Source organism: Leptonychotes weddellii, chromosome X (genome assembly GCF_054177405.1).
Source record: "Leptonychotes weddellii isolate Sample4059 chromosome X, ASM5417740v2, whole genome shotgun sequence".
Lineage (NCBI taxonomy): Eukaryota > Metazoa > Chordata > Mammalia > Carnivora > Phocidae > Leptonychotes > Leptonychotes weddellii.
This window is the reverse complement of record NC_138385.1, coordinates 63,120,445-63,139,551: the sequence shown is the minus strand read 5'-3', so window position 1 is coordinate 63,139,551 and position 19,107 is coordinate 63,120,445. Positions and strand designations below refer to the sequence as shown.

At 43.1% G+C, this 19,107-nt stretch overlaps 1 protein-coding gene across 4 annotated transcripts; it reads right to left on the bottom strand.

Annotated features, from left to right (window-relative positions):
• Nucleotides 1-11,293: 11,293 nt before the first annotated feature.
• ASB12 (ankyrin repeat and SOCS box containing 12) lies at nt 11,294-17,897 on the bottom strand. Of its 4 annotated transcripts, XM_081808783.1 has the most exons (4): nt 17,698-17,896; nt 17,412-17,491; nt 12,053-12,902; nt 11,294-11,625 (listed from the first exon to the last, which is right to left on the bottom strand). In XM_081808783.1, exons 3-4 carry the CDS (start codon nt 12,846-12,848, stop codon nt 11,492-11,494), a joined length of 930 nt encoding a protein of 309 aa, XP_081664909.1. In that variant the 5' UTR covers nt 12,849-12,902; nt 17,412-17,491; nt 17,698-17,896; the 3' UTR covers nt 11,294-11,491. The 4 variants fall into 4 exon arrangements, with proteins under 4 accessions (XP_081664909.1, XP_006750352.1, XP_030877422.1 ...); XM_006750289.3 differs by lacking the exon at nt 17,412-17,491 and having other exon boundaries at nt 17,698-17,897; XM_031021562.2 differs by having other exon boundaries at nt 17,412-17,896.
• Between the last annotated feature and the right edge of the window lie 1,210 nt (nt 17,898-19,107).

Here is a 19,107-nt window from a genome sequence, read left to right as displayed (position 1 = left end):
GACAGTCTATCACCTCATCTCCACAAGCAGGATATAAGATTGATCAAGCTCCTTGATCTCTTCCAACTCTGATAGTTGAACTCAATTCTTTCTCTAATATTCCATGATGTTCTATGATCTTCCATGACATTCTATACATCTCCAACCAAAATGAGCAACTTGAACATCAGACCTCCTATTCTGGTCCTGGGTCTAGGTAAATGGCAGGTAGTTGGGAGCCACTGGCTCATTGTGTGACTTTGTTGGGCAAGTACCTTCTCCTCCCTAGCTTTAGTTTCCCCATCTGGATGCCTGAACTATAATATTTCCTTGGAGCTGTGCTTTCCTGCTTTGCAAAATCCTGATTCTCATTTGTTGGACCTGATTTGGAGGTGTCTTTTTTCTAGCACCTCCTCCGTATGCTTCTGCAACTGCCTTGTGCCTCTGGTTGCCTGCCATTTGTTCATGTTTCACCTAGAACCCTGATTCTCTGAAGTAGGCCAAATATTACAATTTGAAGAAGACAGTTTCCAAATCTGGAGCCCAGGGAAAAACAGGGCCAGGGCAGTCTCCACTGTGGGAATAGGGAGAGAGGAACTGTGCAAAGCAGTCAAGTGGTGGGCTTGAAATAATCGTGAGGCAAGGAGGTACTGCTGTGCTACTCCTGTCACAGGAGCTAGTCCTCCATGTCCTCTTCCCAGCTGCCAAACATTCCATCATACCAGCTAGCCTTGGGATGGACAGATATTGAACATTGGCCTGGGTCCAAAAGATATAGGGTTTTAGAAAAACAAAAGTAGTCTTTGACATGCTAAAGATGTCTCCCAGCTGTGTGCCCTTCTTCTTGGTCCTGATATTTCTAAGTCTCAGTATGAGATTATACACATGTGCATTAAGGAGGAAAGGGTGGTGGTGGGGTGGCACAGATCCTGATTTGTATGGTCCACTCTTCTTCAAAGAGGGAGTCCTCCAGGCCCCACTTCCACATGCTGACTGACACATGGTCAACTTGTTTGATCACTATAGGGGCTAGTCATGGGAGAGCAAGAATATTTTCTTGTCTTAAGTTTCTTCACCTACATAATGGAGATAATACCTCTGCTGCTTGGTGTCATGTGGCTGCAGTGAAAAGCTTATGAGAACAGATGTGCAGGCTGTATGGAGGCAATTCCATAAACTCAGGTAGACAGACTGGTCCACATGAATACAGTGCTTCTTTCTTTCTTTACTAAATGTTCCATGGCTACCTCCTCTATGCCAGGCCTGGTGATAGGCATTGGGAAGAGGGGGTACAGTGGTAATACTCTGGGAGAATGGGCACTCAGTGGATGGAGTTCTGAGAGGAGCTGAAAGCTAGACTAGAAGTCTGGCAAAAGTGATCTGGAGCATTGTAAATGAAGAGCTTCCTTCCCCCCAGGGTGGGGAGGGGCATCAGAGAAAAGTTCTATGGAGGGATGACCTTGATGATTGTATCAAGTCGGAAAAGTGAGGAAAGGATTTCTGCCCAGTTCAAAGCCCATCAATGTGAGAGGGCAAGAGCTAGGATTCTGGACACCTGGGCCTGGTGCATATTGATATAGGGGGAGAGAAAGAACTGAAAACTAGGGCTAAAAAAGATAGGTCTGGGGCCAAAGTGTATAAGACCATGACTGTCTGGCTAAAAGACTGAGGCTCAGCTAGCTAAGTTTGTCCTTCTCAGTGAAGCAAGCAGAATAGTGTAGTGACTTTGCTACTAGACTGCCTGAGCTGGGATGCTGGCCCCATCACTTAGGAGTGGTGTGACCTGAGCAAGTTATTCTACCTCTCTGCATCTCAGTTTTCTCTTCTGCAAAATGGGAATAATAATAGTACCCATGTCACAGAACTGGGGTAAGAATTAAGTATTTAATTTAAGTATTTAGCACAGAACCCGATACATCCAAAGCCTTCAATAAATGTTAGCTACTGTTGCTGTTATTATTATTGTTAGTCTCCTGATCCAATGTACAGATCTTCAGAGTTATAGAACTTACATGACTTTGAAACCACTTTTTGATATAAACACACATGAGTCTATGATTTCTTTTTTTTTTAATATTTTATTTATTTATTTGACAGACAGAGACAGCGAGAGAGGGAACACAAGCAGGGGAAGTGGGAGAGGGAGAGGCAGGCTTCCCGCTGAGCAGGGAGCCTGAAGTGGGGCTCGATCCCAGGACCCTGGGATCATGACCTGAGCCGAAGGCAGACACTTAATGACTGAGCCACCCAGGCACCCCGAGTCTATGATTTCTTATACACAAGTTTCTTTTTTAAAAATTTTATTTATTTGAGAGAGAGAGTGAGCTTGTGAGCAGGGGAGGGAGGGGCAGAAGGAGAGGGAGAAGCAGACTCCCCGCTGAGCAGGGAGCCCAACACAGGGCCCAATCCCAGGACCCCAAGATCATGACCTGAGCCAAAAGCAGACGCCTGACTGAGCCATGTAAGCGCCCCCAGAAGTTTCTTTTGATTGTACAGAGCCAGACCAAGTTTCCCAGGGCAGAGGATCTCTGGCCATCTTTGTATCCTTAGCACCCAACAGAGAATTTAGCACAAACTTAATGTTCACCATATATTTGTTTAACATAGTCAAATGAGGCATCTTCAGGTCTAATATTAAGCTTAGTTGCCAGCATCCACCAGAGTGATGTTTCTACTCTCTGAACACTGCTGTGTCAGGTTCTGTATTTGGTGCCACATCCATAACGGTGAACTAGACACAGATTCTGGCCTTAGGGCAGCCAGTGTAGTGCAGGAGGCACATAACCCATCAGACCAATGCCCTGCAGTTTCTGACTTAGGCAAGGCACTGGTTGGTGTTGCCATCCACTGAACTGAGAAATATAGGAATGGGATTAAGGAAAATGCAACAACATGGATGGGACTAGAGTGTATTATGCTAAGTGAAATAAGTCAGTCAGAAAATGTAATGATTCTGTTTAGGACAGTCTAAGTTTGACTTGTCTGAAATCCCACCTCCAGGGCTTTGTACTTGCTGTTCCCTCTGTCTACAGTGTTTGTCCTCTGAATACTGACCTGGTTTGTTTCTCATTTCCTTCAGATGTCTGCTCAAATGACACCTTATTAATGAGACTTTCCCTGGACACTTAAGATATAAAATAGCAATCTCCATTTCTACCCCCTTCACTCTCCAATCCCTTAATTGGCCTTTTTTTCTTACCCATAACATATATCACCTCCTGGCATATGAGTTTTTATTGTTATTTATTTTTGTCAGTTTTTATTTTTTATTTTTCCCAAAGCTCTGAAGCAGTTTATTAATAAGAAATTCATTTTTTTTCTTTTTTCTAATTGAAATATAGTTGACATACAGTGTTATATTAATTTCAGGTGCACAACATAGTATTTTGAATTTATATACATGATCATCACAATAAATGATCATGACGATAAATCTAGTTACTGTCTGTCATCAAAGTTATTACAATATTATTGACTATATTCCTTATGCTGTAAGTCATCCCCATGACTTATTTATTTTATAAATGGAAGTTTGTACCTCTTAATCCCCTTCACCTATTTCACTCATCCCCTAACCCTCCACCCTCTGGCAACTACCAGTTTTTTCTCTATATTTATGAGTCTGTTTCTGTTTTATTTTGTTTATTCATGTGGGGTTTTTTTTAGATTTTATATATAAGTGAAATCATATGGTATTTGTCTTTGTCTGACTTATTTTACTTAGCATAATACTCTGTAGGTCCATCCATGTTTTAAGAGTACACTTACTGTGATGAGCACTTAGTAATATATAGAATTGTTGAATCATTATATTGTACACTTGAAACTAATATAATGCTGCATGCTAATTATACTTTAATACAAAATTAACTATAAAAAAGAATAAAAGGAATGAAATTTATTGTCAATTTTTAATTGTCTGTTTCCCATCATGATAATGAAATCTCTATGAAGGCTGACAATGAACAAAATATTTAAGTAAAATATGTAGTATATCAGATGGCAATAAATGTTATGGAGAAAAATAGAGCAAGAAAGGAGTACAGGAAGCATTGGTGGGAGGATGCTATTTTAAAAAAGGCAGTTGGGATAGGCCTTACCAAAAAGGTGACATTCAAGCAAAGATCTGAGGAAACTGAGGGAGCAAACTATGAGAATATCTAGAGAAAGAGAATCCTAGGCAAAAGGAACAGCAACTAAAAAGACCCTGAAGTGGGAACATACTGTAATGTTAGAGGAACAAGGCAACCAGTGCAGCTACAGCAGAGTAAGTGTGGGGGGAAATTGGTAGGAGAGGGGGTCAGAAAGGACATGGGAAACAGATGGCTATGGATTTATGAGTCATTTTAAAGACTTTAGACTTTGCAGGATTTTGAGCTGAGGAGTGGCATGGTCTTAGTGAAATGTCCAGGGAGCTGTAATAGCAAGGAAGGAAGCAGTGAGGTGAAGAAGCTCTTACAGTGATGTAGGTGAGAGGCAATGGTGGCCCAGACCAGGGTGGAGGCAGTGAAATGATAAGTAGTTAAACTTTGGATGCATTTGGAAGATAGAACTGGCCAGACTTGGTGATGGCACCTTAGATGAAGGGTGTAAGAGAAAGAGAGGAGTAAGGAACAGGAGCTCACAAAGCCCTGAGAGGAAGTAATTGACAAGATGAGACCAGAGCCAGGAGAGCTGGGTCTCTCGGAAGCCAAGGAAGACATGGGGATTTTATGGAAAATGGTATTACTAAGAGTGCATGTGTCAGATGCTGCACAGAAGTCCAGCAAGACAAAGGTAGAAAAGATGACCTTGTATGTTTTTTGTTTTTGTTTTTTTTTAAAGATTTTATTTATTTATTGGAGAGAGAATGAGTGAGAGAGAGCAGGAGAAGGGGGAGGGTCAGAGGGAGAAGCAGACTCCCTGCTGAGCAGGGAGCCTGATGTGGGACTCGATCCTGGGACTCCAGGATCACGACCTGAGCTGAAGGCAGTCACTTAACCAACTGAGCCACCCAGGCGCCCGATGACCTTGTATGTTTATCTGGGAAGTCACTGATGATGTGGGCAAGGCCATTGTGGAGCAGGGTTGAGGGTGTACACCAGACTATAGTGGAGTGTCAAGAGAATGGTCTGCAAGGAAAGGGAGAATGTATGTAGCCTTCTTGTTCCAGAAGTTTGGCTTCTATTGAGATGGTGGCTAAAGGGGACACTGGAGTCCAGATTTGTTTTTACAAGATGGAAGGATGTGAGTTTACTTATATGATTAGGGGAAAAACCAATCAAGTTGGAGATACAGAAGACAGGATAATTGATAGGTAGGAGGCCCTGGATAGAGGTGGGGGATGGGATCCAGAGCCCCTAGAGATGAGTTGGCCTTGATGGGGAGGAGGGACCAAGATAAGAGGGAAGGATGGGTGGATGCAGTAGAGTCTATTGTAATGACAAGTTGAAGATGTCATGCCTCTAGGTGCTCTGAGAAGTGGGAGATATAGTCCACAAAGTGAGAGGAAAAGCAGTAGGTTCAAGGAAGCTTGTTAATATTGGGCAAGGTTTGAAATAGTGACAACAGAGAATGGGCAAGTTGATAAAGGCCTAGCTGGCTTGTCATCCAGGAATGTACTGTGATCTCACTCAGTTTCATGAGATCCTGCTGTAACCTTGAGCAAGTTACTTTACTATGCCTCAGTTTCTTCATCTACAAAGTGGACATGAGTAAAATAAGGTCATTGAATTAAATAAGTTAATCCATGCTTAGCAATTACTGAGCACACTGCTTGGCACATAGTAAGTGTTCAATGTATATTAACTCTTTGGATTTCTATGATGATTACTTAACTTTTATTTCTTCTATGGTGTTCACCAGCCCAGGCTTAGAACAGCATGATGGCTTGATCCAAAGTTAATTTGGTACTGGGTGAGAGATTGAAGTGATTGAATGAACACAGAATCAAAGATGGACAGGGAAGGACATGAAGACAAGGGAGAGGGGCAAATGGAGAGAAAGTAGGAAATCATGTGGTACCTGAAACTCAGAGCCTGGCACATATGAGATCTCAATAAATCTTTATTGAGTGAAAGAATGGGAGAGTTTGTGGGGTCAAACCATAGGGTTCCAGGAATGTCACTTCTGGAAAAGCAGACAGTTCTGACTGGAAAGGAGGACCTGCATTTCCAGGTGAGGCCAGGGGAGTAGGGGTAAAATGGAGGTTATATGGTGTTGTAAGAGTCAAGGAGGTAAAGGAACTGCAGATGAACTGGCCACTGGACCAGACCCTGCCATCAGCCCAGTCTCTGCTTTTCTATTGGGAGAAGGCAGTCTGTGCTAGGAGGAAACTGGCAAAGTAGGAGCTATCAAATAGACTAGTGTCTGGAAGCTAATGTCTTCTGTGACTACTGATGGATAGAGCTTAGAAGGTGCCAGGATGAAGCCAATGGTCATTCTTCTTGAATGATTGCTTGACTTTGGAAGACCAGGATTTCCCCAGGTAGCTCAGGAAGTATTCTAGAAGCAAATGAAGTGATGAGTACACAAATAATGTGTAAGCAGTCAAATGCTCTGCGCTTACAAGAGGATGGCTAAATTAATGCTGCCAGAACAAATCCAGGAATATATGGTCAATTAATTTATGACAAAAGAGCCAAGTTATAAAATGGGGAAAGGACAGTTTCTTTAATAAATGGTGTTGGGAAAACTGGACAGCCACTAACAAAAGAGTGAAACTAGACCACTATCTTACACTATACACAAAAATTAGCACAATATGGATTAAAGACTTGAATATAAGACCTAAAACCATAAAAATCCTAGAAGAAAACATGGGCAGTAAGCTCCTTGACAGAAGTCTTGGCAATGACTCTTTTGGATTTGACACCAAAAGCAAAGTCAACAAAAACAAAAATAAGTAAGTGGGACTACATCAAACTAAAAAGCTTCTGCACAGCAAAGGAAGCCATCAACAAAATGAAAAGTCAACTTAGTAGATGGGAGAAAATACCTGTAAGTCGTATAACTGATAAAGGGTTAATAGCCAAAATATATAAAGGACTCATACAACTCAATAGGAAACAACAACAACAAAAACCCCACACAAAAAAATCATTAAAAAATGGTCAGAGTCTCATATGGTTTGTCTCCCTCTCTTATTTCTTCCCCTTCAGTTTTCCTTCCCTTCCGATATGAGACTCTCGACTCCAGGAAACAAACTGAGAGTTGCAGAAAGGGAGGTGGGTGGGGGGATGGGGTAACTTGGTGATGGGCATTAAGGAGGACACGTGATGTGATGAGCACTGGGTGTTATATGCAACTAATGAATCATTGAACACTACGTCAAAAACTAATGACAGCTAATTGAACATAATAAAAAAAATACACAGGGGAAAAAATTAAATTAAATTTAAAAAAAGAAAACATACAGATGGCCAAGAGGTACATGAAAAGGTGCTCAACATCAATCATCAGGGAAATGAAAATCAAAACCAAACTATACCTTGACTAATTGAATTTAAATTAAAAAAATGAGATATCACCTCACACCTTGTTAGAATGGCTATTATAAAAAAGGCAAGAAATAACAAGTGTTGGTAAAGATGTAGAGAAAAGGGAACTCTTATGCACTGTTGGTGAGTAAATGCTGTGGCCACTATGGAAAATGGTATGGAGTTTCCACAAAAAACTAAAAATACAACTACATATGATCCAGAAATTGCAATTCTGAGCATCCAAAGAAAAAGAAAACACAAACTTGAAAAGATATATGCACCCCCATGTTCACTGCAGCATTATTTACAATAGTCAAAACATGGAAGAAACCTAAGTGTCCATTGATGGATGAATAAAGAAAATGTGATTATACACACACACACACAAACACATATAGCTGAATTCAGCTATAAAGAAGAATGAAATATTGCTATTTGAAGCAACCTTGAAGGCATTATGTTAAGTAAAATAAGTCAGACACAAAAAGACAAATATCATATGATCTCCCTTATATGTAGAAACTAATTTTTTTAATGAACTTATAGGGTACAGAGGAAAGATTGGTTGTTTCCAGAAGTGGGAGGTGGGGGTTGGTTGAAAAGGGTGAAGAGATCCAAAGGTACAAACTTCCATTTATAAAATAAATAATTCATGGGGAAATATAATGTACACCATAGTGACTATAGTTAATTATACTGTATTGCATGTTTGGAAGTTGCTAAGAGAGTAGATCTTAGAAGTTCTCATCATAAAAAAAGATTTTGTAACTATGTATGGTTATGGATGTTAACTAGACGTTGTGGTGATCATTTCATAATATATACAAATATTGAAGCAATGTTGTACATCTGAAACTAATAAAATGTTATGTGTCAATTATATCTCAATTTAAAAATATAATGATGCCAGATTTTCCCTGGGAAATCAGGGAACATGTTCTCCATACATGCAACAAGTCATTCCTATGACTGTGCATACCCTGTTCTAAGAATTGAAATCTTTAAGTCCAAAATACCAGAGTATTCAGGGCCCTCTCCAGTCTAGTTCCCAGCCTAACCCTTGTTCAAATACATTGAACTCAAACCAAACTAAACTGGTTAGCCAAACAACTGGCCTGCTTTTTCCTATTTCTATATCTTTGCTCACAGAGTTCCCTCCACTCCTACCTTTCTTTCCTCTCTACTGATTAAAACTCTTTCCACCATTCAAGGCCAAGATCAAGTACAACCTCTTCCATCAGACTTTCCCTGTTAGCAACTGAAGGGGACCTCTCTGGTGTCTGAAGTCCAGTGGGCCATTTTCTACTTTGGATCTAGTCTTTGAGGTCCACCTTTCTGAATAAAGCAAAAGAATTTTCACATTGCAGGAGAGAACACAAACTGCAAGTGCAGAGCTGAGCCAGCCCCAGATTCATGACAATGTCAGGAAGGAAAGAAGATAAAGAGGTAAAGAGGGAGGGAAGAAGGGAGGGAAGTGGCCTAGATCTCCTGAAAGGGTTAAGATATGGCTTCTTGGAAACTGGTGGTTGTTGTCAGGGGAAGTGGGAGTGTGGTGGCGGTAAGGAGACTAGGTTATCACCTGGGGCCAATTCCAACAAGAAACTAAAGGCCAAGGGGGGATTTCACTCCAGGAACAGACACATTATCTCTGCTGCCTCCTCCTCCTCATACCTCTTAGTGAAAGTTACCTCAGAAGATTTATCATCAGAATTTGAGATGACCCATTCCAACCCCTAGCCTGTTGTCCAAATGGGAATGGTCAGGCCTGGGGAGGGTATGGCACAGGCCTTGAAGTTGTCTCTGCTCACCTGCAACACAGGCAACTGGAAAAATAACAGCTAGGGGCAGTCTGGAGAGCTGGGACAATATGGGACCTTGACTTTGTCAGGTTTTCAGTCTGCTCATCTGAGTTCCAGCCCTTCTTTTCTGCCTAGAATTTGGTATGCTTTTACATCCTTCTCAAATGCAATTCTTTTTGAAATGCCCAGAGTATCTACATGCTTTCATGGGTCAGCCAGAGAATCCATGTCCCAGATGCCACAGGAGAGGCCACCCTGGCCAGGCCCCATTTGGAAGGATGTACTTTCCCAGGGGCCTGTAGAAGATGGAGCTGCTGAAGTTGACTCCTAATCCCCAAGGGCCCTAAGGGGATGGGGGACAGAGCCAAGCATGGGGTCCTGGACAGTTCATTCCTCAGGAGCCCAGATTGAAAGAAAGGTAGAAAAGAGCTAGGGCTGTCTTCCCTGAAGCCCTCTGTCTGTGCTTACAGCTAAGTCCTTCAGTTCTTTTGCTCCTTATAGATAAACAGTTGCATTACTCCCCAAAACAAGAATGAAAGTCTGGAAGCTGAGTGGAACAGGATTGTGGAGATAGATGTTCAATTTTCTTACCTTCCTTCCTAAAGTCTCTCCGGCACTAGGAACTAGGGAGAGTGGGGGAGGTAAGGAGGGGAGAGGCAAGTCAGCTTAAGACCTTATTCCCTGCCTCCATTTCCTCATAATAGGAGATCATGATGTAGAGGGACTGTCAAGGCAGCTCCTAGGAAGAGCTCTAAACATCTAAAGATTATCTGGGTTCTCCTCCTCCACTCCTTCATCTTGTGTCTCTTGCACTATTTGTCCACATCCCCACCCACAGTTGTGCAAGAGAAAGAGTACTGTAGATGCCTAGATCTGAATTTTGGTGGTTATCTGTGCTGGTCCAGGGCATGTCTGCCTCCTTCTCCTGTTCTTCTCCACATCATGGGGGGACTGACCATTGTAGGATGCATTTCCCAGGCCCCTCCATTAATCATCTGGCTGGGTTCAATGAGGCACTGGGTGAGAGATTAGAAAAAATGGAGAAACCATGGTATTTAGCCTCTATCTTTTGTGCCTCTGTGGTGTCTCTGCAGTGGCTCTTCTGTGGCTCCCAATGTCAATATACTTCCAATTCTACTGTGTGATCCCAGCTCATGGCTCAGATCATACCACTCTTTCCCACTACCCCTCTATTCTTCACCTTCCTTGTTCTGCCTTATGCATCAAGGGTACTGACCCCTCTAGGCTGTATTTCCCAGGCTCTCATATTAGTTGACTTCTAGGTTCCCCCAATGAGAGTGACATTGGAGACAGACTGAAGGGCAGCAATGAGGAAAAGGGGAGGGTATTTCTTCCTTTCTTCTGATTTGAACAGTGTATTTCTTCTATGGTTCTAGCACCCATGGACAAGCCTATGATTCTGCTTTCCATCAGGTGACCTCTGTCCCTGAACTCGGACCGTACCTCTTCCTTCACCCCTTCAGAGGAGGGATGGTGTTGGCATCCTGCTGTAACTAATCTCTGGGTTACATTCTTGTCCTGCTTGGCTTCTCAACCTATCCACTATGTAACATATTTCTTATCTGCTTTAAATTATCTGCTATAAATATTTGGTAGTTTGTTTTCCCAGTTAGATCTTGACTATAAACTGGACTAGTGGGAATGCAGTCTATGATTAAAGGTGAATGAATGGGAGGATTCTTAGTTACTTGACTCGGAGGAATAGGGGGTTTGGTGACAGCCCCAGAAAGGGTTCCTTGTAGCAGCCAAAGAAGTGAATGGAGGTACAAGGCTTAGCAAGCAGATGCTACTCTTCCATCCACTTGAATTCTTCAGGACCTTGTTTCTAAGGACAACACAGTTCTAAATTTCCTTGAGAATCTTGAAGGAAGTATAAGCCATTGGGTTACTTTTTTTTTTTTCTCTTTCAGTGGCCAGGACTCCTATGCCTGTCAAATGCCAGATAATTACCATCTTTACCCTTGGCCAACCAGACCCCTTTCCCCAGTGAATCTCCCTCCCCCACACACATAGCAGTCATAGCAGCCACCAGGATTTATTTTGATGAGGATTTTATTGTGGAGGATAATACAGGAGAGCAGCCACCAGGATTTATTTTGATGAGTATCTTATTGTGGAGGATAATACAGGACAGCAGCTCCAGGTGAATAGGTGGAGCTGTAGTGTCCTCCAGCTACCTGGATCCCCAGGTGGTTTTTGTAGGCATTGTGGGTTTCTGGTAAGGCTGCAAGGTTACAGTTGGTGTTTGAGGTAGCTAATCAACACAGGGGGAATATCCAGCTGGTCGATGGCTTGTGGTTGGCTGGCCTGGCGCAGAGCTCTGCGGATGACTAAACGGGCCTGTGATAGTAGTGACCGTGGAGTGGCTACAAGGAGAAACAGGTCATAAGAAGCAATTCTCAGTGCAATTCTCCCATCCAAGCCTGCATCCACCCTGCCCTGGCTCCTGCAGCCCTAATTGCTTTCTCCCTTCTAAGAAATCCTCCCCCAACTCTGTCCTCAATGCATGGTGCCAATGGGAACACACTGAGGCCTAGATAGGGCATGCTCAAGGCCACAAAACAGTCATTGGCAGAGCCAGAACCAGAAATTCTGCTAGTGCTATCCCCCACCTTATCTTAGTGATCCCTTTCCTAATAAGGAATCTGTAACTTTTCTCCACTGGGGTCCTAGGAGAGGGAGGAAGATGGTAGTTTCTCCAAATCATCCTAGGAGGATTGGCTTGGGGGGTGATTTGTGGCCCTTGGACCTCAAAGCCAGAAGGTCCATAGAGCTGAGCTGTTTGAAACTCACCTCGGGCCTGTAGCAACAATGCAGTGCCTTTATCATCTTGCAAGTTCAGGTCCAGGGAGAGAGATGGAAGGTAGATGTTAGCACCAAAATCAATTAACAGCTGGATGTACTCTGGTTCACAATTATGGTGGAGACAGATTTCGAGGAGGGTGCGGGGCCGTGGGACACGAGCCAATAGGCGCTGGTCAGTACAGTTGTAGTTGGGGTCTGCCCCATGGAGCAAAAGCAGGCGAAAACAGTCAAGGTGCCCATAGACTGCAGCCAAATAGAGGGGGCCAGAACATGAAGCTATGTTTGATGCCCAGACTGGTAGTTTAGCTTTGACATTGGCCTCTGCACCATGGCCCAGGAGTTCCTGAAGTATGGCAGCAGCACCATCACGGGCAGCTGTGAGTACGGGAGAACAGTTGTTGTAGATGCTACCACCAGGACAGGCACCAGCTTCCAAAAGCACACGCACACAGTCCAGATGGCCATGACTGACAGCAGTGAAAAGTGGCGTCTGTGCCTTGACATCCAAACTGTCAACATCAGCACCATGTGCCAGGAGGACCTGCAAACACCTGAGGTGGCCATAAGAAGCAGCCAAGCGCAAGGGTGTCCCAGGAACACCCCAGCCACTTCTACTGTTGATGAAACGTTTATAACGCTCCTGGCACAAAAGCTGGTCCAAGGTATAAGAGTCGTTGTCATACACTGCTTGATTGAGAGCCTGCTTCTCCCCCATGTCGGTGTCCTCCTCCTCCTTGTCAGGCTGCAGGAGGGAGAAAATCTTGGTGATGTCCATGAGGTTCATCTTGATTGATTGGAGCAGAACTATTCTAATTATGAGCAGGAGGATATGCCAGGTCTGTGGGTGACAAATATTGGGGGAAGATTGAGGGCCCACATCAAAAAGCCTGGATGCCAGCCCTTGCCCCCCACCCTTTACCATCAGGCTCTTCACTGATGGGCCCCATTCTTCCAATTCCTACTCCATCTCATTTTAGGGCTCAGAGATGGTTTCCAAAACATCAGGCCATTTCACAGCTTGGTGACTTTGCATATGCTGTTCTGCTTGACCTTCAAACTCCTACTTTCTGGGAAGCCTTCCCTAATCTCCTCCTCTTGCTCAGGGATTCCAAAGGATCACAACTAGACTTTAGCTATGAACTTTCACACTACATTTGCATTTATCTGTGCTTCAATGTATAAACTCCACCTATATCACGACTGGGAATTTGGTAGAGGCAACTTCCTTAGTTCAGAATGTGTGGACTAATGAGGTGGCTCTGGTCTGGCAGTTGCTAGGTCAGCAGAATGTTGTTTTGTGGTGTCAAGTTATCATCCCTAAGCATTCTGACATTAGTCTCATGGGGCAGGCCCTCAATTCCACCTGTCAGCCTTTTAGATGAAGTTCAACCTCCTCACAGTCCTTTATACGTGACCTCCCCTCAGACTCGCGCCTTATGCTTAGGCAACAGAGTTACACAGGAAATGGATGTTGAATGACATCTACTGATTAAATAAAGAGGTGACATTACAAAGAACATTTCAAGTAAAATGAAATCAAAGAGATGGCAGGAAATAGTCATTTCCAGGGCAAGTCCTCTTTGGTGGACAACTGGTTTATTCCCCAGGACCACTTCAATACAGAAGTCCCTTTGATTCCCAGCACCTCCTTGGAACCCATGGATTCCCTATCCCTTTAGGTCAAACCTTTTCCCATCATCTCTGCCCCACCCAGTTTAGAACCCTTGCCTCAACCCTCAACTCTCCTCTCACCATTATCCCCAGGCTTTATAAAATTATCCATGGCCCAATAACTGACTTAACCGCTTGACCTTACCTGTCCTGTTCCTAGTGCTCCAAAGCCAGTCACCCACCTCAGTTTGTAATGTCATCAGGGTAAACTGGTAGGTTTTTCAGAGCTCAAGTCTCCCTACTCTCCCATACCCTGCAGCCATGGTCTCAGGGCCACATACCTCCTTTTATTCACTGTCTATCTCCACCCCTCTTTGTTAGCCTGGGACCTCAGGTACATACCTCATAGAAAAAAACTGTGAGGTGGGTGGGTGGGGTCTCCCTCAACTTTAGGCCCCTTCTCACCCACTAGCATCAACTCCATATATGATCTTATTATTTATGCATTTGAGGTATGCAATAATAAATAAAGGGTTTTAGAAATCAGACAGACTTAAGTTTGCAACTGAGCACCCCTAGTTCCTAGCTAAGAAGACTTGGGCAAATCTCTTCCCTTCTTTGGGGCTCAGTTTCCTCATCTACAAGACAGAAATGATAGTCCCTGCTTCATGGGGCTGTTCAGAGGGAAAAAGCTACCATATATTAGGTCTTTAAAGGTGAGTTTCCTCTCTCTGCCCCTTCAACCTCCTCAATGGCTCCTTCCCCTCAACCATCTTAGGAAACAAACACTTTTATCATCTCACTCTTCATCTTCACTCTAGCTACTTTTCTCTTCATCTCTCTCTTTTCACTGGACATATCCAAAAAGTTGTCTACCATCTACTTCCCTATCTCCCATTCATTTCTTCACCCTCTGCAGTCACCCTTCCTCAATCACACACTGAGATAGTTCTTTAAAAGTCATCCTTGTGGTTAAATCTTCTGGCTGCTTCTCAGATCTTTCTGTCTGTGACCTTCCTGGTACATCTGTTCCCACTGACCACTTTCTCCTACATACTCCTCCCTTGGCTTCCTGACCAGCACACTCTCCTGATTTTTCTCCCCTATGTTCTACCCTGAAATAATTATGCTCCCCTTTGTTCTTTCCTTGATCCTCTTCTTTCCAGTCCCAGAGCTGCAGCTCTCATGTTAATTCTGATGATTTCAAATTTATCACTCTAAGCCCCCCAGCTCTCTTTTCAGCAAAAAGTATGTATTCACTGAGTTTCTTCAGGTGCTTCAAAGTCAGTAGTATCACACCACCACTACCATCACCATCATCACCAAACTTGATCCATAGCTGTTTCTCACTATCCATCTGGTCAACCAAACCAGAAACCCAAGACTCATCTCAGTCTTCTTATCTCTTTGTCTGAACTTCATCCAATTACTCATCAAATCTTATGGATTTTACTTCCTAGAGACCTCTATAGACCACCCCCTTCAGACTTATCCCCATTGCCAGTGCTTTACCTAAGCCCCTATCATTCTTTGTGTCAACTGTTGTAGTAGTCTCTTAGCTGTTTTTCCGTCTCAATATTTTCTCCACATTATAACTAAAGTGATCATTTAAAAATACAAATCTTGTCTGCGTCAATCCCGTTTTAAATCCCTTAGTGGTTCCACTTTCTTTCAGAGTATAGCCCAGATACTTTAACCTGGCTCACAGGTCCTTCATGAGCAAATCTTGGTCAACATCTCCAGGCTCACTTCCTGCTACTCCTCTACTTATACCCCATGATCCAGTAATAAGGGAAAAGAAATGATGGCTCTCCATATACGTCATGCTTCTTTCTGTCACATGCAGTTCCTTCTGATGGGTTAGTTCTTCCAGAGTCTGTACTCTTATATAACTATAGCAGTCATGACACTGTATTGTAACTCCTTTATATGGGTCTGTTTTACACCCACTGCAGAATGAGAGGCCATATAAAGTAGTGGTAAGGCATTGTCTGGAATTCTGCTTCAATCCCAGCTACACTACTTAGTAGCTGTGTAACCTAGAGCAGATCACTTAATCTCTCTGTGCCTACTTCTTCATCTGTAAAGAGAAGATGATAGTAGTACCTGCTTCAGCGGGTTATTGTTAGGATTAAGTAAGTTAATAATTAAATTAATAATTAAATGAGTTAAGTGTTAGAATATCACCTGAATATAGTAGTCAGTAACTCAGTAATTGTAATACCAAGTGATTATTATTACCTAGGCCTCCCTTTTCTACTATTGCTCCCTTACTTAAAGTCCTATAACCTGAGAGCTGGAATGCATCAAATCATTTAATTCCCTTAATTTAGAGATAGAAAACCCAAGGCTCAGAGGTGAGCAGGGACTTTTTTCTAAGGTCACATGGCTATTATTGTCAATTGTCTCATAAGCGAGATCCCAGAACACACCTATAATCTTGTGCTTTTCAAAGCTATTTCACATAGTGGGACAGGTAATATCATCCCCATTTTGTGGATGAAGAAAACCAAAGTCTGAGAGGGAAGGGATTTGCCAGGTACCTTACATCAAGGAAATAGCAGAGCCAGAAATAGATACATGTTTCCCTACTGTCCATCCTGTTCTTTCTATTGCAACTTGAAAAACAAACACATACCTCTTTCCCTTGCCTTAAGTAGAGTTATACAGCAGTTCCCAGAATCCTCAGTTTTGAGGATCATGCTGAATTCCAGGGACTTCAGTCATGGAAGATTTCTTTACAGATCATTTCTTCTGACAGCCAATAGGGATTCCCTTACTATTTGGTGGAAGGGGAGGCTGGTTCCAGGGAGATGAAGAGGGCAGGGAGTATGGAAGGAAATGCTGAAGCTCTCCCAAAGGTCATACCAGGAGTCCACAGTAGGACCCATCTAATAAGCCTCCATAGGGTGATCAAGTCATGGACCCACTGACTTGGGAACTTGAGTGAATTGTGCCTTATTAGATAGGATAAGAAAATCTAATTAGTCTATTGTCTAACTTCACCTTGCTGTGGTTATTAAGCTAAGAGTTATTATGTGACCATTCTATGCAAGGATCCCCTTCCTGATCCCCAAAGGGCAGGGGTTTTAAGCCTTTTTGTGTGACATTGACCTCTATGGAAATTTGGTTAAGTCTCTTATCCCCTCTCAGAATGGTTTTCAATACATAAAATAAAATATATAAGATTAAAGGAAACCAATTATGTTTAAATACAGCTATTTTTAAAACTGTATGATATAGTAATAAATGTTCTTTATTAACACATTAAATACCAAGATCTATTAATAATTTCTAAGTGATGATGAGAATAAATGACATTTTCAGATCTCGTCCACAAGTGTAATATGATATGAAATATGATTTCTTCTGGTGACCAAGTTATAGGAACTGGTAATACTACTGCCATTTGCTGTCTGCTCATCCTTGAAAGGATATGGTAAATTTCAGTTAGAGATTAGAGGTAAAAAAAAGTAATTGTTTCAACCATGTTTTTGTACCCTTTAAATTCTATCTAAGGCCCTCTTGTGGGTCTATAAATATGTGTTAAGAACTACAGGGAAGTGGTTGGTTTCAGTGGGCCCTAAAACAGTCCTCTAGGCATTAGTAGATTATTTTTAAGCTTTACCTTCCTCCCCACAACCTGAGGAGCTCTGCCCTTCTGCCTTTGAGTCCAGCCAGATGCACCTCACAATACAGACAAATAACACACAGGGACACAAAGACAAATCCTTACCTTCCCTATATTGTATAACCACAATTTCCTTCATTCTTGAAGGTCCATTTGGACCCCAGAGCCTTGGCACACACACCCTCCTGGGACAGATATAGCAGGAAGCCATTATCATAACCCTCCTTCCCTGTGTGGGCAGATTTCCCTACCAATCTCCCAAGCACCCCCGGAAACTAGATCCAGTAAGAAAAACCTATGAAGGGTGGTGATTACAGGTCCACAGGCCTGCAACCCTAAGGGTTCATTCCTCCCTGGCAGCATCATTGGGTTCTAGGCTCCAGATACTCACTGGGCTTCGGCCTGAGGCCAGGCTGCCTGGAGTTGCTGCCAGCTGCTGCCCCTCTGCAAAGCACTGGGCCCTGATTTCCCTTCCACAGTGAACCCCTATTTGCCCTGAGGCCTAAGCAGGCAGGGTCCTTGGTTTCCACTGTTAACAACACTGCCTAAAGGCTAGGCATCAGGCCCAGGGGCTAATTTTAGGCTATCCTCCACCCCCTTTCAAGGGCAGTCTTATCTTACTAGTGCCTTTCTGGGAGCCATCCCAGCAAAAGGAGAGGAGGGGCATTTGTAGGGAAGTCCTGAAAGGTCTGACAGGTGCTTGGTGAGGCAAGGCCTCAGGCTTCTAGTGTGTCCCTGCTTACCCATCCCCACCTTTGAAACAAGCAAAAGAGCCAGGCTTCCTGCACTGTGGGTGTTCTCACCTATCCACCAAGGGGCCTGAGAAGGCCCAGCCTCCTCTACTACATCTCCCTCTGGGCCAGGGACTCTTTTCTTTCCCTCCCAAACTTAGCCTCTCTGAATTTCATTTTTCCATTCTTGAAGGTCCAGCAAAACATCACTCTCCCCTCACACCACCCTGCCTCCACTCCCAAGAGTGAGGACAGCGAGAAGCAGAGAATCCCATACTGGAACATGTATCAGTAAAGTTTAAGAAGTTTTTAAAAGAAAGTTTGAGAAAGCCATGTTCATTTATAAAGGCCTCCCCAATGCAATAACCACAGGTCTGCCTGAAGAAAATGCCCACAAACTCTGCCAATCTTCTCATACCTAAGGCATCAAACCAAATATATCCAGCACTGGAAACTTTGTCAAAAGCTCAGTTCTTTCTTTTTTTTTTATGTTATGTTAGTCACCATACAGAACATCAATAGTTTTTGATGTAGTGTTCCATGATTCATTGTTTGCATATAACACCCAGTGCTCCATGCAATACCTGCCCTCCTTAATACCCATCACCTGGCTAACCCATCCCCCCATCCCCCTCCCCTCTAAAACCCACAGTTTGTTTCGCAGAGCCCATAGTCTCTCATGGTTCATCTCCCCCTCTGATTTTGCCCCTTCATTTTTCCCTTCCTTCTCCTAATGTCCTCCATGCTATTCCTTATGTTCCATAAATAAGTGAAACCATATGATAATTGACTTTCTCTGCTTGACTTATTTCACTTAGCATAATCTCCTCCAGTCCCATCCATGTTGATGCAAAAGTTGGGTATTCATCCTTTCTGATGGCTCAGTAATATTCCATTGTATATATGGACCACATCTTCTTTATCCATTCATCTGTTGAAGGGCATCTCGGCTCTTTCCACAGTTTGGCTATTGCAGACATTGCTGCTATGAACATTGGGGTGCATATGGCCCTTCCTTTCACTACATCTGTGTCTTTGGGATCAATACCCAGTAGTGCAATTGCTGAGTC